Source organism: Mustela nivalis (assembly GCF_964662115.1).
Source record: "Mustela nivalis genome assembly, chromosome: 3".
Lineage (NCBI taxonomy): Eukaryota > Metazoa > Chordata > Mammalia > Carnivora > Mustelidae > Mustela > Mustela nivalis.
Genome location: NC_139022.1, coordinates 111,501,435 through 111,526,980, shown reverse-complemented (window position 1 = coordinate 111,526,980; position 25,546 = coordinate 111,501,435). Strand labels below are relative to the sequence as shown.

At 41.2% G+C, this 25,546-nt stretch overlaps 2 protein-coding genes across 7 annotated transcripts in view; both read right to left on the bottom strand.

Annotated features, from left to right (window-relative positions):
* MEIKIN (meiotic kinetochore factor) overlaps positions 1–891 on the bottom strand; it is a gene marked incomplete at its 5' end in the record, with an annotated part of 87,586 nt that extends 86,695 nt beyond the window's left edge. The window contains one exon of the mRNA XM_082723374.1: positions 859–891. Coding sequence (XP_082579500.1) covers positions 859–891 — 33 coding nt within the window. The remainder of the gene's footprint in view (positions 1–858) is intronic.
* Positions 892–3,644: 2,753 nt separating this feature from the next.
* Positions 3,645–25,546, bottom strand: part of ACSL6 (acyl-CoA synthetase long chain family member 6) — a 59,091-nt gene continuing 37,189 nt past the window's right edge. For 5 of the 6 annotated variants that reach the window (XM_082725665.1, XM_082725664.1, XM_082725666.1 and 2 more), the window contains 9 exons: positions 25,293–25,427; positions 24,208–24,303; positions 23,135–23,207; positions 21,310–21,398; positions 20,049–20,165; positions 16,969–17,112; positions 15,578–15,679; positions 14,600–14,671; positions 3,645–4,111 (listed from right to left, as the gene is read on the bottom strand). In XM_082725665.1, coding sequence (XP_082581791.1) covers positions 3,974–4,111; positions 14,600–14,671; positions 15,578–15,679; positions 16,969–17,112; positions 20,049–20,165; positions 21,310–21,398; positions 23,135–23,207; positions 24,208–24,303; positions 25,293–25,427 — 966 coding nt within the window. In that variant the 3' untranslated portion in view covers positions 3,645–3,973. Of the gene's footprint in view, positions 4,112–14,599; positions 14,672–15,573; positions 15,680–16,968; positions 17,113–20,048; positions 20,166–21,309; positions 21,399–23,134; positions 23,208–24,207; positions 24,304–25,292; positions 25,428–25,546 lie in introns of all 6 variants that reach the window. The other variant, XM_082725668.1, reaches the window with a different exon arrangement.

The window sequence follows — 25,546 nt, the reverse complement described above, 5'->3', positions numbered from 1 at the left end:
AATGGAGGGGTAGGCAATAGCAAATCTGTAGAGAAGGCATAATCTGCATAACTGAGGCACACAGTAAGAAATTGTAACCATTAGTTTGCATAAGGGTAAAAGAAATTGTAGAAATGTTGTTTAAGAGGTATTACAATGGAAAATTTGAATACAGGTATTTGTTCTTTTAAAAGTATAAAAATTATTAAAATTCAGGACACATAAAAATCCAGGACACATTTGGTAAAAGGAAATGTGCAAAGCAAAGAAGAGTGTCTCTGGGTGGGGACTGTAATCTGAAGTCTGAGGATCCTTAAAAAGAATGCAGAGTATCCTGACTAGTGTGATAAAGCTCTATACAATGTTTACAGTTATCAATGACTATTAATATGCTAACTACAGGGATTATGTTACATAAATATATAAAATAGTAATTATAAGCAGCTTTGAGAAATGAAAAAAATCTTTATTTTTTACAAAAGTTTTCATAAATGCATTTTATATTTGATAGGCATGCTATTATAACAAAGCAACTAAAAATATAATTACAGTTAAGATACTTCTATGCATATTTAAAAAGTAATTTTTAATCTCAATTTTTAAAAATTGAATGTTGAATAAGCAATTCTTCAAAAAATATCCATTTCCTCCTGCCCCATGCAATTGTTGCAGTGAGTTAACAAGGAAAATTAATCAGTCAAATGAATGTCTAAAAGCCACTGTCACCTCAACAGAACCTTTTCAGTTTGGGACAAGGTTTAGAAATGCTTGTATTCCAGGTATTTATCTATTGCCTCTGGGTTATGACCATTCATTGTTCTAAGTCGAGAGTTCCTCCTTTAGGGCTTTGTCCTCGCTGAATGCTAATCTCATTCTTACCGCAGTTAGAATCACAGAAAGGACTGTGTGCATACTTGAGAAAAAAATTCAGACTATTAGGTTTGTTTTCTTTTCATGTTTATGCTTCCTTAAAATAAAAACAGGCAAGAAAATACAGCAACTTAATTCAACATATAATTTATCAATTTTATATATGATTATTCATTCTTTTTTTTCCTGAGATATGAAGCAAGTTTGTTAAGTAGTCTGCTTTCATGCAAAAAATACATTTGTCCATTGTTTACATTCATTTCATAGTATTTTGTATTCTAAATAACTATCACCTTTGTGCTTTGTACATTTGGAAAATAGAGAATAATTCCTTTTCTTTACTGCCGAAAAAATAGAAGATGATCAGTTCATTGATGGATAATACAGCCAAATTAAGTGGTACCTTCAAGTCACTGAAACATTACCTGACTATAAAAATTGCAATGCAAAGTCCTATTTTTTTTCTCATGCTTGCAGGTTTACTTAAATTTATAATGAAATTTTGACTTGCACATATGAGGGAGACATGATATGTTTATTCCTTGGACTTGTGAGTTTGTGAATTCCTAAATATGGAAGTAGGCCTCCACACCAACACCTCAGTTTCTCTCCTGCCTGGAGGGGAATCACAATGCAATATAAAGATCTCTTTCATGACAAAAGGAAAAAAAAAATTGGTGTATATCTTATTTTAAAATATATACAGGATTAGTTTGCAAAATGTGAAAATTACTAATTTATATTCCTAATTACGTTACTAATTTACAGTTGAATGGAAACTTGATAAAAGGCCAAACATTTAGGAACGTGTTTTCTATAATTGATCTCTGTTAAACCTCTAGATTTATATCCGATCTGATGTCCACTACAAATGTGAATGTCCTAAGTACATAGCCTTTTCCCATATTCGTTAAAGAGAAATACAAAATTTTCCAACATTAAGTTGGGAAATCTGAAACAAGAGGGATTTTTTTCCATTAACATGTATTGTTTCATTTCTCCTTTATTAAAAAATTAAGTGGACTTAAACAGAGGTATAGATAAATGTACCTGCAGTATATTTAGCGCCAAAAGTTTACTTTTCTCAGCACATCTGCTGTAACCTATTTATTGGCCCAAGTGTGATGCCTTTCACACAGATCAGGAAGACCAGAAGATACATGAAGATCTTTAAAGTGAGAAAAAGAAGAAATGCTTAAGCTGTCCATAATCAATCATATCTAACTACAGTGAGATATAAATAGAATCAGTATAAGTTTTAAATTATTTGCTTATGTTACATTGTCAAAAAATCTTTTTGGAAACAAAAAGACAACTATGAAATTTTGGTTGAGTGGAAAGACAATGGGAAGCAGCTTCTTTTTCTTCAGATGTGAAGCAACTTGTTTTATTTAAAATAGTATGACTATCTAATTCAGGTAATGATTTTTCTCTTTCAATTAGTTGAACATATTAAATATAAAAAATTAATGCTATATGGATGTAGCCTGGGACATTTTAAGAATTTGTTTTTTCAGAACTGCTTTGAAAAGTCAGTATGCATTGAACTAGCTCATATACTAAAAGTCAGATTTGTAAGTGTAAGTAAAGGGTCTGCAAAAAAAAAAAATCTACCAAAGGAATATGTAAAAATTGGGTAAATGCATCAAATAAAGGTGTGATCCACTTTTGCCAAGACTGAAATATGTTATATTCACTGATACAGATTGATCCAGTAGGCCTGTGCGATAATGCTTTTTTTTTTTTTTTTTAAACCAATAGCATTTATTTACAGCTTGGATTTGCTCCAGCAGAGAGGAACTTCTGGACTGTGAGCACTACACCTCCATGTCTGCTTGCAGAGTCCTGTCTCTACAGAAGAAAACACTTGCCTAGGGATGATTCCTTGAGCAGATGCAGTCTGTAGCTTGGAACTTAACTGCTATCCATGCTGGCTTTAATTATATGAGATTGTCGGCACTCAGGTGCAAGAAGTATCTAAACACATGATGAAAGAAAGGAGGTTTCCACGGTTAAGCTTAGAAGCATTTAAGGATTTTATGAATGGAATTATGACCTATGAGATATTCATCTATGATGGACTTAAAAGTTTTCTACGGGTATTTTGAAGAAGTTCTTCAAAATTAAGTTGTTGAAACCTGTTTTCTTTGGAAATAACATTCCCTCCTCCCCTTGTTCAGGATCATAGCCATATTGGGTTTCCCAGGCCTGGCATGGACATATTGAGAATGGAAGGCCTGAAGAACCTAGCAAAGAACATAGGGACATTAATTGCTATCTATCCTGAGAAATAATTCTGGGTTTCTTTTCCCAAGTCTTCCCCAAAGGTCCATTCATTGTGCAGTCAGTCAACCGACATCTTTTAGAATTCACTTGTAGGAAGTCCACAGATATACACATATTATCCTTGAAGTCTTTGTACATTTTTTTTCTAGGTAGTTCCTGAAATTTTAATGAGTTTAATGAGAAAATGTATTGAAAGATCTTTGTAAAATGTTATATAAATATAACATTTGTTTCAAGAATATCTGAATTTGCATTTTTCATGAATAAAAGTAAAAATGAGAGGGAAATCTTGATTATATCAGTAAGAATTGTCATGTGAAGTTATGCAGAATGTGCATTATGTTTTGTTTTAGCATGATTCTGTACACATAGTTTTAATGTTTTAAGTCTGATTTAACTGTGATTTTGACAATCAGTTATTGAATGAGGTAGTCCACATTGTTAGAAATTTGCTGTGTCTGGTTACTATCTGATTACTATTCCACAAATAATTAAGTACAGTATATCAGTTATGTTTTTCCTTTATGTTTAATAGTTCTGTGAACATTGAGAATATATTACTTTTAGTGATACACAGTCCTTGAGAAAAGTCTTGATTTTTACATTGCCATCTGTGATATTTTTTAGCAGCTTGTTACAATATCATTTTAATAAAAATAAAGTGTACTCAGTGATGATAGAGAAAATATTGTTAAAGACCTCTTGGGACAGGAAAAGGCTCAATCATAAGCTCACGTGCTTATTCATTTTCAGCTGCATCATTCTGATTCATTACTTTCAAGAGTAACTACAGTATTGCTACACAGTCCATTATACTGAGAAGAACTTTCCTGGAACTTCACATGGAGATTGAATAAAGCTCTTCTATTTGTTTTTTGAAGTACTCTCTCAGCTCAGGTCTCTTAGCCTTTAGTGTTGGTGTCAGCAAGCCATTCTGAACTGAGAACATGTCAGAGTGGATGTGAATGGCTTTAACCTAAAAACCAAATGCAGAATATGTCTTTATCAGGAATACAACATAGCATTTATAGCACACATGATAAAAGTAAACAAGACATATAAGGATATATTGATACAGAAACACTGTACTCATTTAAAAGTCAAAATTACATTAAATAAACATTTCGGCCTATTTAACATGTCTGCAAGCCAACTTTTCCCCTTCCTATTTCTTCATTTAACCAGTTGACAGAAATGAACCGGCTGCTTTTTCTGTGCCAGGCACTGAGTACGCAGAGAAGAGTCATGAGTGCCCTTGCCCACAGGGGGTGCCTACTGGCACCCAGCAGAGCGGGCATAGAACAGTGATCAGTGAGATATGCATAGAGTGACAGATGCCGAACACAGTTATGGTAGAGGAGAAGAAGGAGCAGTGGAGAAGCCTTCCCAAATTCAGTGAGTGTTAAAGAATGAGTAAAAGTTAACCAGTAAAGGGGGGAGAGGTGGGTGGTATAGGGCATTCTAGGCGGAGGCAACCACAAGAACAAAGCTATGGGAGTAAGAAAGGAAATCAAATGGGTTCCTGGTTGTAGTTACATGAAGTAGGAGGGAAAGGGGGTAAGGGATAGAGCTGAAGTGGTTGTGATGTGACCATTGACAGAGGAGCTCCAACTTTGGTCTGGAGTCAGTGGGAAGGCACTGAAAGTTCTTATACAGGGCAGTGACATGGACATTTCAGAAAGATACACATTTTAGAAAGATCTGTCCAAGAGAAATGTGAAATGTGAGAACGGTTTTTGAAAACATTACGATAAGATAGAAGGAAACCGGGGCACCTGGATGACTTAGTGGGTTAAAGCCTCTACCTTCATCTCAGGTCATGATCTCAGTGTCCTGGGATCAAGCCCCACATCAGGCTCTCTGCTCAGCGGGGAGCCTGCTTCCTCCTCTCGGACTGCCTCTCTGCCTATTTGTGATCTCTGTCTGTCGAATAAATAAATAAAATCTTAAAAAAAAAAAAAAGATACAGGGAAACCAATCGGAAGACTCTGGCCAACCCATGGGAGACAAGATAAGGACCTACCTATACTTAGAGCAATGGCACAGACAGACACAGTAAGCAGTTCTAAGAACCATTCAGTGGGCAAGAGGTAATAAAGAGTGGGGGCAGCCTCCAGGACTCCCGGGTTTCTGATCTGGATGGATATATGGATGGTACTGCAATTCATGAGAGGAATATAAAATCTTGGTGGGACATGATGAGTCTATGTTTAAAAAAAAAAAAGGTCCTGCCATAGCTTTTATCAGAGCTACTCGGAGGAGGCATGAAGGGATCAGGTGTAGCAGTACACACATCCTATTTCTATGAGACAGATCTTAGGCTCCCTCATGCAAAGTCCCTTTGCAAAATGCTGAAATGAGGACCAGAGATAGAAATTAACTAGGAGGGCCTGGGCAGACTCCTCCACATGGGGCTCCATTTGAAAAGGTCATTGACAAGATTGAGAATCTTATGATCTGGGCTTGAGTTTAATTCTTGAGTGATACTGCCTCCAAGGAATTGTGTCCTAACAGCTGGATCTAAATTAAATGATTTTGTTGAGATAATAGACCCGGATCATTAATAGAAAACAATATGAATTGTTGCAATAGACATTTTAATAACAATTTCTATTGCACTTCTGAAAAATAAAAGTCACAGAAAAATAAAAATCACAATGTGACTACACATACCATTTGCTAAATATAAATGTCATTTGTCTTTACATGTATATTATTCAAAGTCCAAAATGCAATTTTGAAACTGAAACAACAAACCTTTTCTCAGAATCTTCTGGCAGAAAAGTCTAAGTAGCAGCAGTAAGAAGTGCAGCAAATCCTAACTACTCCCTAGGTATGTACAGGTGACCTTTGAACAACAATGGAGTTGTGCAGAGCAAGTGAAGATTTGTGCGTAAATTTTGATTCCCCCAGAACTTAACTATCAATAGCCAACAGTTGACTGGAAGCTTTACTAATAACATAACTAGTTGATTAATACATAATTAGTATGTTATACGTATGATATACTGTATTCTTATAATAAAGAAAGCTAGAGAAAAGAAAATGTTAGAAAATCTTAAGGAAAAAAAGAACATCATAAGGAAGAGAAAATATATTTACAGTACTATATTGTATTTATTGGAAGGGAAAAAAGCCACGTCTAAGTGACCCCTTCAGTTCAAATTTGCATTGTTTAATAGTCAACTGTCACAGACACTTGGAAAATTAAATCAAAGTGTGTTAAATACACATATACATTCATTTGTTGTTTTGTGTAATTGATATTTATTGAGCAACTCCTTTGTATCAGATATGTGTCAGGCATTAGGGATACAAAGAATAACAGAACACAGTCCCTGCCCACATCAATTTATAATCTAATGACAGATGCTGCTATATTACTTTGTAGTGACAGTATTATATTGTTACTACAGGGACAAAGCACAAGGAAGGTCACCATTCTCAGGCAGAATCAGTTGCTTTCACAATACCCAGTCATGACTCCTTCCATACTGATAAAACCTTGATTTGGTTTGGGGCCAAAATGTTCTATGCCAAGCATGACAAATCACCTTTCCTGGTTTCCCAGCCACTGCAGTAAGGGGACAGTCATGAGATCTATTTTTGGCTAGTGAGAAGGGAAAAGTTTTTGCTTTTGTAGTAAATGGTTCAGACATAGCTATCTCCACCCACTCTCTTTTTTCCTTCTTTGAATATGGACAATGTCCAAAGTTGTAGTGGCCACCTTGTGATAAGCCAACATACTAAGAATGGAGAGTGGAAAGACCGGCAGAGTCTAGGTCTTTGAGGACCTGTACCTTCCTTGGACTGCCTATCATCACACTTCTTATGCGAGAAAAAACAAAACACATCCAAGTGTTTAAGACATTGTGGCTTTTCTGTTAGAGCTGAATGCAGTTCTGATACAGCACCCATCCCAGGCTTGGGGAGGGTTCATTGAAAAGAGATGCTACAGTGGACCTTGAAGGATAAGTCAGCTTTAGCCCAATGAAGACAGCAAGGGGAAGGAGCAGTGGTTGCTAGATGGCCCAAGGAGAGGAGGGTGCTCTAGGTAGAAGTTATATGTGCCAAAGCACATTTGGATCACTCTATGTGTAGGCTGAAGCATATGGTATCACTGGAGAATAAAGCTATTTGGGGCTGGAGAGATACCCTGGGAGCAAGTTATAAAGGATTAAGATGCCAAAGCAGAGTCTGGACATAATTCTTTCAATAATTCTTAAGCAGTGAGAGACAGAATGGCTCTTTGGAAAAACCACTGTGCTAAGGATGGACTGAAGTGAGGTTAAAGTGGAAATGGCAAGACCAACCAAGAGACAAGACCGAGGGTGACCTGGACTCTAAAAGTTGGCTCTGGAGATAGAAATAGATTGGGGGATAGAAAGAATAGGACTTATAATTTGCTTGGGTAAGTGGTAGAGAAAGAGAGATATTAAGAATGGTTCTAGGTTTCTGTTTGAGAAGAAAAACTGGAGGAGCAGGAAGATTCTTTGGAGGAGGGAAGATCAAGTATTTGTGTTAAAGTCCGAAATGATTCTGAGACAACCAAGTGGTTACTACTGGATATATTAGTATCAGTATGCAGGACAGAGCAACAGCCTGGGCTTGAGATAGAGGAGTGACTTGATGAGTAGAAAGGTACTGGAGTGTGGGTTACAAACACCAGGAGGACAAGAATGAGAGGTCACTCTGTCAGATGCTACTGTCACAGAAGAACTGTTCATAAAATCAATGGAAACAATCAGGAAATGACTTATTTCAAAAATCAATATTTGTACCACCTCACACATATTTAGGATGACTATTATCCAAAAAAACAGAAAACAACAAGCATTGGTGAGGATGTGGAGAAAGCTAAACCCTTGAGCACTGTTGGCAGGAATGTAAAATGGTGCAGTCATTGTGGAAAACAATACAGCAGTTCCTCAAAAAATTAAAAATAGAACTACCACATTACCCAACAATTGCACTTCTGGGTTGATAGCCAGAAGAACCGAAAGCAAGATCTGGAGAAAAGACACTTGTACAATCATGTTCATAGCAACATGGTTCATAGTAGTCAAGACATGGAAGCAATCAAATGTCCACTTGACAGATGGATAAGCAAAATGTGCTTATATACATACAGTGGAATATTACTCGCTATAAAAGGGAAGGAAGTTCTGACATGTGCTACAACATGGATGAAGCTTGAGGACATTATGCTAAGTGGAATAAGCCACTCACAAAAAGATAAATATGGCATGATTCTACTGATATGAAGTACTTAGAGTAACCAGTCATAGAGACAGAGAGTAAACTGGTGGTTGCCAGAGGCTGGGGGTGGGGTGGGGGGCTGGGAGTTACTGTTTAATGGGGATGGAGTTTCACATTTACAAGATGAGAAGACTTATGGAGATGGAGGGTGGTGATGATTGTACAACATCACAAACACATCTAATGCTACTAGACTGTACACTTAAAAATGGTTAAGATGGTAAATTTTATGTTATGCGCATATCACCACAATAAAAAAATGAGAAAAAAAATTAGTGTATGCAAATTAGTTGCAAAATGTCCAGCATGTCAGTGATTGTCTTCAAAACCTCTGATGTTAACAGTCTTGTGTCCTGGTAGGTGGGCCTTTTGAGATGGCAAAGAATTCTTTGCTCTGAAAACTCAGCATTATTCAGATAAAAAAACCAATATACAAAGAAGATCCCTAAAACAGCTAACTATATTCCCAACTTCCTAAAAGTCCAAAAGGAAAAATCCTAACCAATTCTTAAAATTCTAAAAAATTTTAAACTTATGCTTGTAATTTAAAAATGTGAAATCTTTCAAATGAGCACACATTAATAAATCAGATTCACTTTGTCTCTTAAACATTTGTTCAAATGAAGGATTCACTTTTGCTACAGGAAAAACAGCATTTTAAGGATTCGAGTGTGTAGGGGAGAGGTGAAGAGAGAACATTAGGCTAAAACCAGAGCTAGCATTATAGTTAGCTGCCTCAACTTTACTTTACTCACAAAGGATTTCTGCTTGGATAACTGATATAAATAGATGGAAATCTGAGGTTCTTAGCTAAAAGGGGTATTGTCAAATGTTTCAAAATTAGGTAAGGTTCTTGTAAAAAATGTCTTGCTTGGAAACTCCCTCACTGTTCTTGATGTTCAAATAAGCAAGGATTTGGTAAGGAATAGGCTGCCATTTTTGTACCCTCTGGAATATATTTTTTAAAAATTTTCTTTATTAAACATTAACCATTCTAGAGGACCCAAAATTCACTGGAAATAGGTCCCAAGGGTGATATTTTCAGACAGAGTGCACTGAAAAGTGGGGTTCTGCGGAGGCCCCTGCTGGGGGTGCTGTGGTGGGGGAGGCAGGTATAGATAAGTGGGGGTGTGGTGAGGTTGGTGAGAAGCAGAGGTGTGTGGAGGTGGGGTGGAGGGATAAAGTGAGGTGCTTGGGTTGGGGAGCAGGGGGAGAGAGGTTCTGGTTCCAGCCCCAACCCCACCAGGGCAGCACTGCTCCATTGTTTGGTACAAGCTCGACTTTTCAGATAAGATTCCATCTAAGTTCTGGTGCTTAAAGAAGTTTGGAAATCACCATTAGACAACAAAAGTAATTAGCCTGAAGAAGACATGAACAGAATCTGAGTCAAACTTAATCTTCGATTCTGCAAATTAATTTATTATTTCATGCTTACGTAAGGTCATAAAATGAAAAGCTGAAAGTAGTGCTAATTTCCTTAACTTTTTTTTCCCCTAAAGTTCTCTTCTGATAGAAATGGTACCACATAAAGACTTCTGGTAAGTGCAAAAGCCAACCTTTTTTTGTAAATGAAATGAATAATGTAATTTTAAAAGGAGAAGCAGAAGCCAAGATACAATATCTGCAGCCTGGGTTTCAGCTCATCTAAGCCCCTCACAGCCTGTGGAGAACACAGTGAAATTGGAACTAGAGTGTATGTTCAGTGCAGGGCTTGGGGTGAGCACCTTGTGAAAATCTAGCAGTGACACATAGAAGCTACAAACGATAAAGTACAGGGAAGATGAATTTCATAGGGAGAGCTATAGAATGCTATTTAGATGCTCAGTAGACTAGAAAAGAAAACGTTATGATTTTAGGAACAAAGGACTGAAACAGCAGGTAGATGTCACAGCAAGCCTAAGGGCTGACTGGGGCATCAGCAGTTCAGTGTGGCTCACTACAAAATAGTTTCTGCTTGCAGATAGGGAGCAGCACTAAATACAGCCTTGCAGGAAGCCAAGGCATAGGGTGCCTTTAACTCCCTTAGTGAGTGGCTGAGAGTGGCTCTGTGGCCTGGCTGCCGGGCCCTGTATCAGGCTGACCTACAGCTCTGGGTCTGTTTGAATTCTTCCATGAAAATACCTATACACTCTCTGATATGAGGAATTTGAGAGGCAGGGCAGGGGAGTCATGGGAGACAGGGAGGGAAAAAAATGAAACACGATGGGACAGGGGAGGCAGACAAACCATAAGAGACTCTTACTCTCAGGAAACAAACTGAGGGTTGCTGGGGGTAGAGGGGGAGGGATGGGGTGGCTGGGTGATGGACATTGGAGAGGGTATGTGCTACAGTGAGTGCTGTGAATTGTGTAAGACTGACGATTCACAGACCTGTACTCCTGAAGCAAATAATACATTATCTGTTAATTAAAAAAAAAAGAAAGAAAGAAAGAAAGAAAGAAAGAAAGAAAGAAAGAAAGAAAGAAAGAAAGAAAATACCTATAAAAACTGCCTGAGTGAATAAAAGTCCAGTCAGTAAGTAGGGGAAAAAATGGATCAAACCAGTACTTTAACTAACGCTGAGCTCAACTGTAGGTTCCAAACTTAGTTGTTTTTTTTTTTTTTAAAGAAGGAAACCAATGTTAAAACCAATTTTAATTTTCTATAATTATGTATTTTCTAATAAAACCAAACTATAGATTTGTGGGGGAAAAAAAAGGAATGAGAATCTTTATTCTCCCTTCAGGCCTAACACCATGTGAAACTCATTTTCCAATTTTTAATAAGCAAAGCAATTTTTTAAAGATTTATCAATTTATTTGATAGTGTGTGCGCATGCATACACACAAGTGGGGGGAGGGTCACAGAGCGAGGGAGAGAACCCCAACCAGACTCCTGCTGAGTGCAGGGCTTGATCCCAGGACCCTGAGATCATGACTTGGGCCAAAATCGAGAGTCAGCTGCTCAACTGCCTGCGCCACCCAGGCGCCCCAATAAGCAAAATTTTTGTTAAGGAAGGAAATGCTAATGTTAGCTTCCTTTCTGAAACTACACTCTTGCCACTGAAAAGTGATTCCAAATGGTTTTTTTTTTTTTTTTTAGTTTAGAAATACTGTAACTTTTATATATTGTATTGAGTTAAAATACCTCAAAAGTGTAATTTATGCTAACTCATTAAAGCACAAAACTTTTCATAATTCTGAAGAAACATGGTATTTTAAAATTTTCAATGGTATTACTGAATCAAACGCATAATGTTGCTTGGAGATAATAAACACAGAGTGAATAATTTAGGACTGAAGAGATAAAGTAAAAACAAAACCCATTGTAATTAGGCAAATGCTCTATTCATTCATGTCATTCTTTTTTTTTTTTTTTTTTCATTTCTGATTTAAAGGCAAATTGGTTAGGTAAGCATTCCACTTAGTGACAGGAAACACAATAACATATTTTGGTGAGAGTTTCACATCAGAATATGAAAAATCTATCAAGTGTCAAAGTTCACTTGTTATTGTCTCCACAAACTAATAAGGCATATAAATGTCAAGAAAATGGTTAAATCATTGCTAAGTATGCTCAAAAACTTCCTGGGTACCTAAACATTTTAATTATCAATAGAGTGATTTTATTTATTTTATTTATTTATTTATTTATTTCACAGAGAGAGAGATCACAAGTAGACAGAGAGGCAGGCAGAGAGAGAGAGAGAGAGAGGGAAGCAGGATCCCTGCTGAGCAGAGAGCCCGATGCGGGACTCGATCCCAGGACCCTGAGATCATGACCTGAGCCGAAGACAGCAGCTTAACCCACTGAGCCACCCAGGCACCCCCGATAGAGTGATTTTAAATGCTTCCTATATATTCCTTAAAATAGATCTTCCAAAGATCTCCATAAAGAAATAATGATTGGCCTCATTCAAGAAATTGTCTGTTTCCGGAAATTAAATTACATTAATTTTTTATCTAATAAATGTTAATTCAGATCAACCCTGCTCAGTGAGCCTGAACTCTTAAAGCTTTTGGTGAATGATTTAAGCCTTGTAGGCTTGTATATCTATTTGTGTTTGTGTGGTTTTAAAAAAAACTAGTATTAAACCTTAAATGATGACTCATTTTTGAGGAAAAGGGAAAAGGACAAGCTGACAGTGGACTGTGGGTTAACTTAAATGATTTATATTGATCTCTGGAACACAACTGGGAGCACACCATCCTCGGGCAGGAGGCCCGGTTTTCACTCTCCAGTGGTCAGCTGAGGGCATGCGCTGCTTGTTGGTATAGGATGCACAGACCAACAAAAAGGAAAAGGAGAACAGAGAAAATGAAGTGGTGACACCCTTGGCGATAAAGTTCAGGTCTTTGGGATCTTTGGGATCCCCACATGACTTCCCTGTATTTGAGGTTACCATGGTGAAGGCAGATTAAGAGCAGAAACTACTTAAGTGGTATGGGAAGACAAGAATACCTCTCTTCTCAGGTTGCCTGGGTGGCTCAGTGGGTTAAGCCTCTGCCTTCGACTCAGGTCATGATCTCAGGGTCCTGGGATGGAGCCCTGCATCCCTGCAGCAGCCTCTGCTCAGCAGGGAGCCTGCTGCTTCTCTCTCTCTGCCTGCCTCTCTGCCTACTTCTGATCTCTCTGTCAAATAAATAAATAATATCTTAAAAAAAAAAAGACTACCTCTCCTCTCAGTAAGGGTCTAATCTGAGCAATGGTTAACACCTGAAACTTCACCAAAGGTCCCCTTTCAGCGTAATCTTTAGAGGTGATGGGTGGTCTTTTGCTTAGCATGGAAATGCGAAGATTCTCCATGTGCTGGGGCAGGTTATGCTGCCCAAACCCAGCAGGGGGCGTGCCAACCTCGGGAATCTCAAGGTAGTGGCAGGAACCAATCAGCTTCAGCAATGCCCTCAGAGCCCCTGTAGCTCTCCATTCAGAGGAAGACCCAGGCCCAGAACAAAGGGGTCTTGGACCACCCATCTGTGTTCCCTGCTCTACGTCATCATGTGATCCAGTCACACAGAAACCATTAATGGAAGGGCAATGAAATCAGTTCTAGCAAATTTAGAAATTTAAATAATGATGCCAGAAATGAACTTTCATTTAGAAAGAGAAATATAACTTGACTGAATCCCTCTGACTTTATAATTTTTTAAAATGAAGATTTAATTCATCCAAGCCTTTTTTTTTTTTTTTTTTTTTTTTGCCTTAGATGCTGACAGATGAGGGTAAAGCCCTGTTTCTCAAACTAGATTCATATAAAGATCTATTTCAAGGAAAATAATTCTGAAACTGTGTTTAGATTCCATCAGTTTGAAACTTAAGAAATTAAAGTCTGACTCTGTGGACGTGGTTTCTAATCACAAATACCTGCTATAAGAGTTTTTACATTTGAAACTGGTTTAAAAATGTTTTCAGGTTATCATCAAAATAAACATACAAAATTTAAAATTCTCATAAACCCTGCAGATCCTTAACACTAACACTGTATTTGGGAGCCCTACTGGAGAAACACAATTTTATTACAAACGATTATGTTAAAGACAGGCAGAAAATTTTTTAAAAAATCAGAGTGTGTCTATTTCTCTATTTGAATAATTTTTCTTTTTGAATTTTTGACTAAAGGGGATGTATAAATGGTGTAGATAAGTAGGATCAAGGGCACTTCTGAACTCAGTTACAGTAAGAACCCCAAACTTGCAAAGAGAAAGGGTCTGAGAGGACCACTTGCTGTGTCATCTCCTAACACATTCTGTGTTTCTTCCTCTTTGTGGTAGACACGCGGGGCGGAGAGATCACTGGCCCGAGGAACATGACCTTTCCGATGTCCTAGCAAGTCATCTTGTCTGCTGCAGCCAAGAAGACAGTCCCCATAAAAATAAAAATAAGAGAGGACTCTGGTCTTGAGTACTGCAGTCAGGCTGGAGACAGGCCAACCATGTGCACACATGCTCTGCTGTGTGACAGCAAGGTAATATTTCAGCGTTAGGAACGTCTGTGATTATGAGGACAGCAAGCACGGTCTCACTTGACATATGACCTATTTTAGTGCAGAACGAAGGCTGCTACAAAGTTGGCTTGGAACAGGACTTCAGGGGTCTTGTCAGTACACAGCCTGTCTGAGGGCAGCAGCATACGGGGGTGGAGAATCTAGGTCAGGGTCACCATGGCTGAGTTTAATTTTCAGCACTGCATGAAGGGTTGTAACGAGTATGGGGAAGGTAATATTTACCTGTTCGAATGAATGGAGTCCACTTTGTTTTCCTAACCTCACCATATCTTCCAAAATAGCTTTTTTGAGCTCCTGGATTGGACCATAGAGAAAAAAATGACAAGGCAAAAACACATTTCAAAATGGAGGTAGAGGAAACAGTGAGTCTTCAGCAAAGTACGACCAACCCCCACCTCTGCCCCTCTCTTCTGGGGCTGACACTCCCAGGTGGCACCCAGTCACCACCTCTCATCAGGCAAGCAAGTGCCAGGCATGACCAAATGAGTGACCAGGAACAGGCTAAAAGACCACTCCATTTTTTAAAGTGGTTCTCTGGTCAACCCGGTGAGTCCCAGGAACCCTGTCTCTCCCAGAAGGGCCCAGGATCCAGTGGGAGTGCTCGGGACCATGGGTGCTACTGAACATGGACCATGTGCCTGGACGAGGTGATGTTGAGCCAGAACAGCAATCTCTTCCAGAGGACTCTACCCGTGCCTGAGAAGTTTTGGGCAGATGGCAATGGCTAAAGCTCTAAGCAGGAAGAAAGGAGTTTATTTATTTATTTTTTTAGTCAGCTCCATGACTGCCTGAGTCCAGTACATACAAAAACCATTTCACATTTGGAAAGAGCAAGGCCAGTGAGTCAGAAGGCCGATACTCACACCTGACACTGCTCTAACCAGCAGTGTCAGCTGTGCAGCCTTGGGTCAGCTACCTCCCTCCCTCTCTAGACCCAACTTCAAGCTGCCGGACACCAGGGCTGGACAAGCTTTCTGTGACATCTTTCTCCAATAGTTCAATAGTCTATCAAACTTTCTAAGAAGAAATCTGCATTCCTCCAACCACAGTAACAAAAAGACAAACCTCTGGTTTAAGATTTCTACCACTTATAAAATAAAGTTAGAAATGTCCCTATAGGTTTAAATTCCACTGGTCTACTGCGTTTCTGCCTTCCTGTTACCCAGTAGCATCGGAAGGTCCAGCAACCAAGGTACAGACCTTATTTGCACAGAGCTCTGCGTATGACCCTTCAATTCCTCTCTTCTGGGCCCAACAGGGCATGACTTCAGGGTCAGGCACGACAATACCCACCAAAAAAGCCTGCAATCCCAACCAAAGGAAAACATAGTCAAGACAAAAGCTTTCCAAGTGGTTATTTGTGGTCCAGCATTAAAAATAATCTCCTGTTATTCTCAGATTCCACCTTCTTCTAAAAATAAGTATATGCTTATGTTATGAAACATTTCCACCAATATGGCACACATTCTTTACTGCTTATTTTCTGACATATTTCCTTAACTTTGTTAACAAGAATTAATAAAGGGTAAACTTAAGGATATTAAGAATCAGTAAAGTTTACTTCTCATGCCAATCCCATGAGTACACCTTTAAGATGTCAGTCAAACAATTCTATGAACCCAAACACATATATTTCTTAAGGTTTCCCAAATCATTTGGAAATTGTTTTATTAATATGGCCCCCATTCATGAAGAACTCCATTTTAAGCTTTGAAAGGATTTTCTTTAAAATAATTTAATAATATTTGCCTAATGAATCCAATGACAGCACAAAATACATTCACAGTAACCTTTCTGAGTCTAAATGATGTTGAAAGCAGAATTTGCCTAATGAATCCAATGACAGCACAAAATACATTCACAGTGGGTGCCTGGGTGGCTCAGTGGGTTAAGCTGCTGCCTTCGGCTCAGGTCATGATCTCAGGGTCCTGGGATCGAGTCCCGCATCGAGCTCTCTGCTCAGCAGGGAGCCTGTTTCCTCCTCTCTCTCTCTGCCTGCCTCTCTGCCTACTTGTGATCTCTCTCTATCAAATAAATAAATAAAATCTTTAAAAAAAATACATTCACAGTAACCTTTCTGAGTCTAAATGATGTTGAAAGCAGAATAAATATAAATCCTCTCTAATAATTTAATCCTAACTATCTTAACATATTAGCCATATATACAGAGAGGGAGAGCTATATTAGAAACAGTACTATTATTTGCAATACTGTATCCATTTATCTGTAGACCTCATCTGCATTTTTAAGATTAAAGAGCAGAAGGAACCCTGAATCTGGCTTTAGCATCTTATCTCAATATCCCTCTTGGAAGTAGGTGGAGCCCAAGTTAAAAGCAGTGGGAATGTTCATTACCACTACTTCAAGCAACTTTTTCACCTAATCATAGTTTATCAAACTCTACAAGTGAGATTTCTCCTTCAAAAGGAATTTTCTCTCACAATCTAATATGCAGAATACCAGTGTCTGATTGGAAAACAATGTTTATTACAACAGCCAAATACCAAATACTCAGGAAGTTATTCCCAAATAACTCCAGATTTTTTAGCAGGCCCAGTATGCGTGAGAGGGCTGAAGCACAGGAGACTCACCTTTAAGCTGTCCCCGTGGACATAGATTTGTGCCACAGGCTCACTCCGGATATAGATGTTCTCAATCTTCTCAGGCGCCACATACTCTCCCTGAGCAAGTTTAAATATGTGCTTCTTCCGATCAATAACTTTAAGAGTCCCTGCCTGTGGAATTGGACAAACTGCTTCAGGAAAAGATAGCATTCTTGAATCTAAACCCCTCACTCATCAGTGCCATAGCCCCTCACCCCTGCCTTGTCCCCCCCTGCAAACCCCACTGGATCTGGGCCTCCGCCTGAGGCCTCTGCCATTACACAGCCCCCTTGTGGCTAGAGAGGGCCAACACAAACCACAAACGAAATCTGCTAAGACACTGAGTGCCCACTGTCCTTTCCCCTCAGCACTTACCCCGCCTCCCACTCCCCACCCTCATGCCCAGCAAACGGGTGTCCTCCTCCTCAGAAGTCCTGCCTACCTTCCCCTCTCACCCAAGCTGCCTCTTTTCTCACCACCGTCTTCAAATTCACTCCCTTGAATGATGCTTAGGCCTTTCTGCCCACCTACTGCCTCTGCTCCCAAAAAGTGACCTCTCCATCCCTCAGCAAACAGCAGACCTTGGCTGAGGTCCCCCGGGGACTCTCCCTGACAGACCAGATGGTATGCAGAGTTGTCACCTCTCCAGGACCTCGGCAGCAGGCAGGCCACCCCTTGAGCAGTGAGTACTTGTGCTCCTGGCCACAGACTTCCCTAACTCCCTCTGACCTTTCTGAGTTTCTCAGGGGAACTGGTGTATCTCCTTCCTTTGGCTCAACCCTTGAATGTTGTACTTTCTTCACCTTCACTGACAACACTCCTTGAAATAACCGCCATTTGTTTCTTCATTGGCCACTCCCACAACTGCCTAAGTGTCCAGCCAAACCTCTTCACCGAATTCCAAACCCAGGACCTAACACTCAGGAGGCTTCAGAAACCAGACTGTTCGCCCTGCAGGACACAGTAGGAAGCCCATCATTGTCCTCCTCATGCCTGTCCCTCCCTCCAAGCCCCATACTTGGAGATGGCCTCTCTGTTTGCCTCTCCTAGAACTGCTGGCCATCAGGCTCGTTGTCCTCAACCACAAATCCCTCCCACACCCACCTCCTTCACCCATCAAAACCCCCTCCTGACTGGATTTCTGCATATCCTCTGTCCCTCCTCCATCTGTTTAATTGGCTAAAGCAGAGCAAAGTCTCCAGAAAGGAAAAATGAGCAGGCCCTGTTTCATTCAAAAGCCAGGCTGCACCTTAGGTGCTTTCTGTACACTGGCTTCTTTGACCCTCATGGTACCCCCTAAGTGGGGCATCGTCACCTCATTCCACAGATGAGGAAAATGAAGATTAGAGAATTTGGCTGATTTCTCAAAAGCCACACAGCTAGGATGCAGGGGAACCAGGATTGGAATTAGGTCTTTCTGGATCAGAAGTTTGTACTTTGTCCTTAATCTACGTAATACTCTTTCAAAAGATTAATAATTTAAAGAAATGGACACCTACAGACTGCCTGTCCACTGTCCTGGGCTCCTAGTGTATACGCGGCTCTAGGTCTCCACATGAATTACTTTACTTGCTTCTCCTAACATCCTGCAAGGTGGGTGGTTGCATCCAACTTACTGGGAATCAGTACTAGAATCAGGGTTCTGTGGAACTTCAAGCTTTTACCAATTTTGAGGCCCTCCCTCTTTAAGAAAAATAATATAAAATGAAGTGCTGGGGCTTGGACAGTGCCTGTGCAAGTGAGGGGCTCTGAGCCTAGGCTTCCTCAGCAGAGGGAACGATGCACGCTCTGCCAGCCAGCAGGTCCTGTTGCTTCCCCAGCCTCTCCCCTCCACACCTAGGGGGCCTCAGGGAGAACCGCCTACCTCACATCTCTCGTGTCTCTCTACTTAGCATGTGCTATCACTCCTACCCTGACCATCCTCTCCATCCTCTCCTCTCTCCTTGGAACAGGACTCACATCCTGAGACTCCCATAGGTGCCCGTCCTCCCCTGCCTCTCCCGTGACCCTTCACTTATGCCCATCACATTACACACCATACTGGCATCTCTCTCCTGAGCAGAGTCCCTGGCCCTGGGCACACACTATGGGGTGCATCTGTGTCTGCTATGGAAAAGGGCTTCTCAGGAAAGGACACAGATTCAAGGCCAGGGTGAATCAGCTCACCAGCCTACAGAGCCACCAGACGGTTCAGCACCATTCACATGCCTGAGAAACACTACATTTTACAGCGTCTACCCTAAACCTTAGCAACTTCACAAAGACACAGGAGACATTCCTGAGGTGGGCTGTATCAGGCCAGGGGATCTCAGTTCCAGCAACAAAGCCATTTTCTGGTCATAGTTTTTAATCTAAGCATATCCTGTGTGCCAGGCATTGTATCAACCACTTTACAGGTATAACTTCTTTTATTCCTCAAAATCACCATAGAGGTAATCAGTGATATTAGCCCCCATTTTACAAATGACTGAGTGAGACACAATAACCAGGTCTGGTTAAAAGTCAGGGGCCGCAGCCAAAGAATATCACATAGCTTTCTTCTCTTACTCCACAAGAAAATCAACAAGGAGCCCCAGAGAGGGATGAGGCTTTGGGCTTCAATCTCAGAGCAACTGCTGGCAGAGCCAAAGGAACTCAGACACCCTTCCACCTGGCTCCAACTTTTCCCACTGCTCAGTGCCACCTCTAGCCAGATGCCAATGTCTGTGGGTCCCTAGGCTCTGCCTTTCTCAGACCTCCCAGAGCTATGAGCTTCCAGCCCCTTGTACCCCACAGGTCAGATTCCACAGCACTGACAAACCTGAGCTGGAAAGAGATAAGGTAGGGAGTGGTCTCAAACTCCAGCTGTGCCCTCCCATAAAGATCCTATCACCTTTATCAGAAGGATGAACAGACAAGAAAGCTCTGGGGGCAAGATAAGGAAGAACCTCCTTATCCCCCCACCCGCCCTGCAGTTGTTTCTAAATGGCTAATTATCAGGGAAGATATGGAGAAGAATTTTGCCTCACAAGTGAGTTGGATTATACACCCTCCAACCGTGAGCATGTGGTAACTGGAAACTTACGCACCGGCAGCCACTTCCCAATGTCCCCAGTGTGCAGCCAGCCATCGCTGTCCAGGGCTTCCTTTGTCCTTTCTGGATCTTTCAAGTAACCTTTGAACACATTTGGTCCTCTCACGCATATCTGTAGGGACAAACACCAGGTTTCTGTCAGCCCACAGCATGAGGAACCCCGATGTGGGGCTGTCAGGAGGCTTGTGTAGGAGAATGTATCCTATCCTTCCAGAAATTTGCTGTGGAAACAGCAGGGATGGAGACAGAGTACAGGAATGGCCACCAGCAGACTGAACAGTCTTCTGCTTCTCTCCAACAGTATGTTCTGTCCTGGCCATGTTTCTTCCCTGTCCTGGCCCCCTACCCTACTCTCAGGCCTCCTGCCCTCCCTCCGTTCAGTAAGTGCTGCTTTGTGACACTGAAAGGGGTCTCCTCAGATACTGAGGGCTGCCTGGTTCCACTGGAGATTTGAGCTCTCTGTGACATGATAGGGTCATCTGCTCCCATGGAGTGAAAAAGTATAGGCCAGCTCTATCCCCTTCTTCTGGTCTAGTTGCAAGGGTATGGCTTCTGCTGGGACACATACATAGAAGCAGGCCATGTCAGTTAGAAGAAAAAAATGGATTTTTTTTTTAAGTTTAGGAATTTCATTTTTTGTTTTAAGATTTATTTATTTAAGAGAGAGAGCATGAGTGGGGGGGGCGTGGAGATTAAGAGGTAGAGAGAGAATCTCAAGCAGACACCCTGCTGAGTGCTCAATTCCAGATTGAAAACAAGACCTGAGCCACAATCAGGAGTTGGATGCTTAACTGACTGAGCTACCCAGGTGCCGCAAAATTTTGCGAATTTCGAAGGATTTTTTTTAAAAGATTTTATTTATTTATTTGACAGAGAGAGATCACAAGTAGGCAGAGGCAGGCAGAGAAAGAGAGAGGAGGAAGCAGGCTCCCCGCCGAGCAGAAAGCCCGATGCGGGACTTGATCCCAGGACCCTGAGATCATGACCTGAGCCGAAGGCAGCAGCTTAACCCACTGAGCCACCCAGGTGCCCCAAGTTTGCGAATTTCAAGTCTTGATTTAGACCAGCCTGGTCCCAACCTTGGGGGCTGGTTGCTTCATAAGCAAGAGAGGAAATGCTGAATTCAGTAGAGTGAAATTAATCAGTAATTTAAAGTGACTTTATAGGGAGGGTGAAAATAAAACAATTCCATTGTTTTTCTTTTACTTACAGTATGTGGCATGCAGAGACATAAATGGCTAAGGTCCTAACTTTACCTCTCCCTCTCCTTTGGAGGTCCAATAGTTCAGTTCCTCGACATTGATGAGCTTGATATGATTGCAGGGGAGAGGTGCCCCTACATGCCCTAGAACACCAAAGCAATATGGCATTTGTCAGTGTCTAGATCAATTTCAGCACTGAAGATGCTCTGAGCCACATAAAAATCCCTCCAGTGTTGAAGTGGCGAATTACAGGAGAGCAATACACCTTAAGACGAGCATTTGTCACAGGTAAGCACTGATGATCAAAAAAAATTCTGGGGAAAAAGCAGGCCAACCTCTGCTGGGCCTTTGTTTTACATCTGATTCTTTAAAAAGCTAAACAGGCACACCTGGCCCAGTACCAACCTGCACAGGGTCTATAGGGGGCCTCCTACCCACACCAACCATACCATCAGTATTTTTCCAATAGGGCCCATATTAAACATTTCCCCCCATTGTCAGACCCCTGGTTTTGGAACTGTCATCAATACTTTTCCACCAGTCAGCAGACTATGGTTCATGCGCAAGCCATCCAGAAATGTTTTTAAAATTTAGATTTTGATGAGCCCTGAAAGTCTCCAAGTCTCACAGACACCCAGGGGACGCTGGTGCTTCTGGTCCACATATTACACTTAGAGTAACAAAGTAATAGAAGACAAGGATGAGATAATTCTTCCCTGAAAAATAAGACTTCAAATGTTCTTGCTCATATATACTCCAACTGCACAATTACATGGAAGTCATTTTTCTAGTAATTATGGTTGTTAGCACAATTCCCTGGCAAGGTGGAGGGGGGGGTTTGAGTGGGTGCTGGCCAAGGTCCTGAAAGAAAAGTGCGCCATGTAGACGAAAACAGGTTGCGACAATCTGGTTTCTCTTTTAAAGAGGCTGCCGACTTTTACAATATTGTCTAAAGATAGACTTTATTCACCTAGAGTTTGAAGAGATAAAACTCAGACAAAAATGCTTCTGTCCTTGATGTGGTCAAATATGACTTCAATATGGAACACACCTATCATGTTTCAGCTGACTGCCTCAGGGTGTTCTGAAAAGAGCATGGCACTACTGTGCGTCTCTCTTTTCCATGTGTATCACCCTGAATTTTCTAGTGTGTAACTGAGTAAACCTGCACTGAAAGAATGGCCCCTGGCTAACATGGGAAGTTGGTATCCTGAAGGATTCTTTTGCTCAGTGTTTTTCAGATTCTTCTGGTATCTGGTTTAAATTCTGTGGTAGGCAATAAATACATGGGCTACCTACTGCACCCTCCTTGCTCTGAAAGAGGAGTCTCTTCAGAATGAAGGCATGGAAAGGAGCTGCTTCTTCTGGAGGATGCTGTTGCCTTCTAGACATTAACATCACAGGAGACCCCAGGTCCCAAAGGGTCTCAGAAATGGTTTAAGAAACAGTGCTCTGGTCACTATGAACTTGCCCTTCTTTCCTAAATCATACCTAATTCACACCCTGCTTCCTTCATTCTCAAATATTAGGTTCTAACCCACAAAATCCAACATACTGACATTTACTGATGTTGTTTACTGATGTTTACTGATAGTTCCACCTGGAACTACAGTCTGTGATCTACCGCTTCTTTATATATATATGACTTCTAGGTACCCATGAAAGAAATGGGAAAAGACAAAACATATTTGAAAATCACAAAAATATGTAGCAAAGAGAACAATATCCATTGTGCTACAACCCAGACATAACCACCATCAGTGTTTTTCTTCTTTTTCTGTCCCCTTTTCCCTAAATGACCCATAAATTTGTTTTCCATAAAGACGTTTTAGATCAGTGGTACCCCATGAATCATTCCCACATCTCCACTCCATCCTACCTGAGGTCCAGTCCCCGGGTGTGGTGAAGGTACACCCAGCTGTACACTCAGTTTGGCCGTAACCTTCATAAACCTTCAAATGAAAAACAAAACCACGTTGTAAGTTACATGTTCCTACAGCTGACTGATTGCCCTTTTCAGCCAGCTCACCTCCCACTGAACATCTGGCTGTTCCATGCTGGGGGCAGAAGGAGGGGAGGTAGGCTACTCCAGGTGAAAACAACAGGCATAGCTCCTTGGCTTAGAAGAGGTGCTATTTTTATACTGCAGACACTTAGGAGATAAAGTTATGTGATTTGGGGTGAAGATTTCTGACCTATTTTCAACTACTGACTTTATTTTTCATTTGGATGATAGGTATGAGAGACAAATACTTTAAAACCTACTATGCGTTTTACTTTTACTCTGTAAGATATTGTCCCCGCTCAGAGCCCCGCATGTTTGCAGGAATAGAGCATGTGAGACAGCCTGCCCTAGGAGTGCCCAGGCCATGCTGGTACAGAACAAGAGGATAGTGAAGGGAGCACTGGCTTCTAAAGTATAAAAACTTAAGCATGGACATTTATGAAACAGTTGTGCCTACTTTACACAAAATACATGAGTCACAGCCCTGCAGATGCAGGAACTTAATAAATATTAACCAAATAGATAAACAAAGGAATGAGTATTTTAAGAGATGACAAAACCTGTTGAATCAAATAACAAAACAGCAGTGGGCTTGCATCGCCCTCTCTAGTGCTCCTTTTGTGGGTGGGGAGATATTTTGCAGAATGGAGAATGTAGAGATGCTGGCACAGTTATGGGATGGGTTCTCTGCACAACGATGACCCATACAGTTTAATGGACCCCTCTTCCCAGAGTGGGTACGCCTCGATGTCGCAGAATGTGACAAGATAATCTTGGCTTTCACTGACTCTCAACCTATTTCATCCTCAGAGGAGGGAGCCTTTGCCCCACTAAAATCCTGCCCCGAGGATCTTTTTCTCTCCAGTAGAGAGTGCAGTGGGTTTCCTCCTCTGCCCTGACACAGGTCCCATTGCCTCTAGGGAAAGCGGTGGAAAGAAAGGCTGTACCTGGCACCCTAGAGCTGCCCGGAGGAATCCCAGCACCGTTGGGGACGCGGGGGCTGCTCCAGTGACGATCATCCGCACACAACCACCAAGACTGGCCTATGGGAAGAGACAAGAACCTGCCAAAGTTTGTGCTGCCAGAGATGGCATCTAGCCCGTGGGGGTCTCATCCAGGGTCACCACTCAAGAGTTGGACCCTACCTGGCCATAGGGGAGGGATAAAAGAGACAGCCTAAGGCTGAAGAAGTCCCTTCTCCTTTCAAATGAGTCAACCCAATCAGTTTTTCAATTTGACCCACAATATGGTCAACTTCTCTGTGTCTTTGGAGGTAAGTGTGCTATTCCATACTTTTGGCTTTCCCTTAAAATACACCGCTCTTCCCTCACTCTCCCATCAGTTGCATGCAGCCAAAACAATTACTTAGGACAATTTCTTCCCACTCCCATGGTAATGGCATAGTCTTCTCTCATTTATAAATTGATTCCATGTGCTGCTCTATTTACTATGCACAGCTGAGGACAACTGGATTCTTTAAGCACTTTGTTTCTGTAAGCTGAGCCAAGAGAGTTTAAATATTAATTGTCTTAGCTAAAAATAGAGTAGCAAAAAAAAGTACTGCTACTAATTAGCTACAAATTCCTTGGGTAATGCAGAGCTTGAAAATTTATGTGGGAATACAGAAGTGAGTAGTTTATGATCCACTCAGTCTAGGAGAGGTTGAAGGATTAGGAAATAGGAGGGGAAAGGAAGATTCTTGGCCTCATGGTTAGAACCTAGTGCTGCTGGAAAGCCAGCATGGCCAAGGCTAAAGGGAGGGGCAAGAGAAACTTAAGGCCACAGGAGCGCCTGAGGGCAAAGGCACCCCAATGCTTGCGGAGGCCAAGGGATCTGATGTCCAGGAGTCCTTCTTGCTGGTTGCCTTTTGGCAAATATCACACACACCCAAATAATAAAAATGAGTCCTTTAATATTTCTGTGGTAGCTTAAGTTTTGATTTCATGAGCAAATGAGTTATTTATAAAAGATTACAGGCCACTGGAATGAGCTTGTCAAATTCTACTCTAAGGCCACTTGTTCATTTTCTTACCTGAATCTTATTAAAGAAGAGTTCGTCCCAGATACTATCATTCCTGATGATTCCGCTCCGGACCTCAGCTTGTTTACGTTTTGCTGCAAACTCCAAGAGCCAGCGCTTTAATGGTGTGTCTGCCTGGCTGAAGATCTGAGGAACAGAAGTTGGAAGACAGCTGTCAGGCCTGTGTGCACTACCTCTAGACAGACACCACTGCAGACCCCCGCCCCCAGCCTGACCAACAGAGAAGCCATGCTCCATGTTGCCTC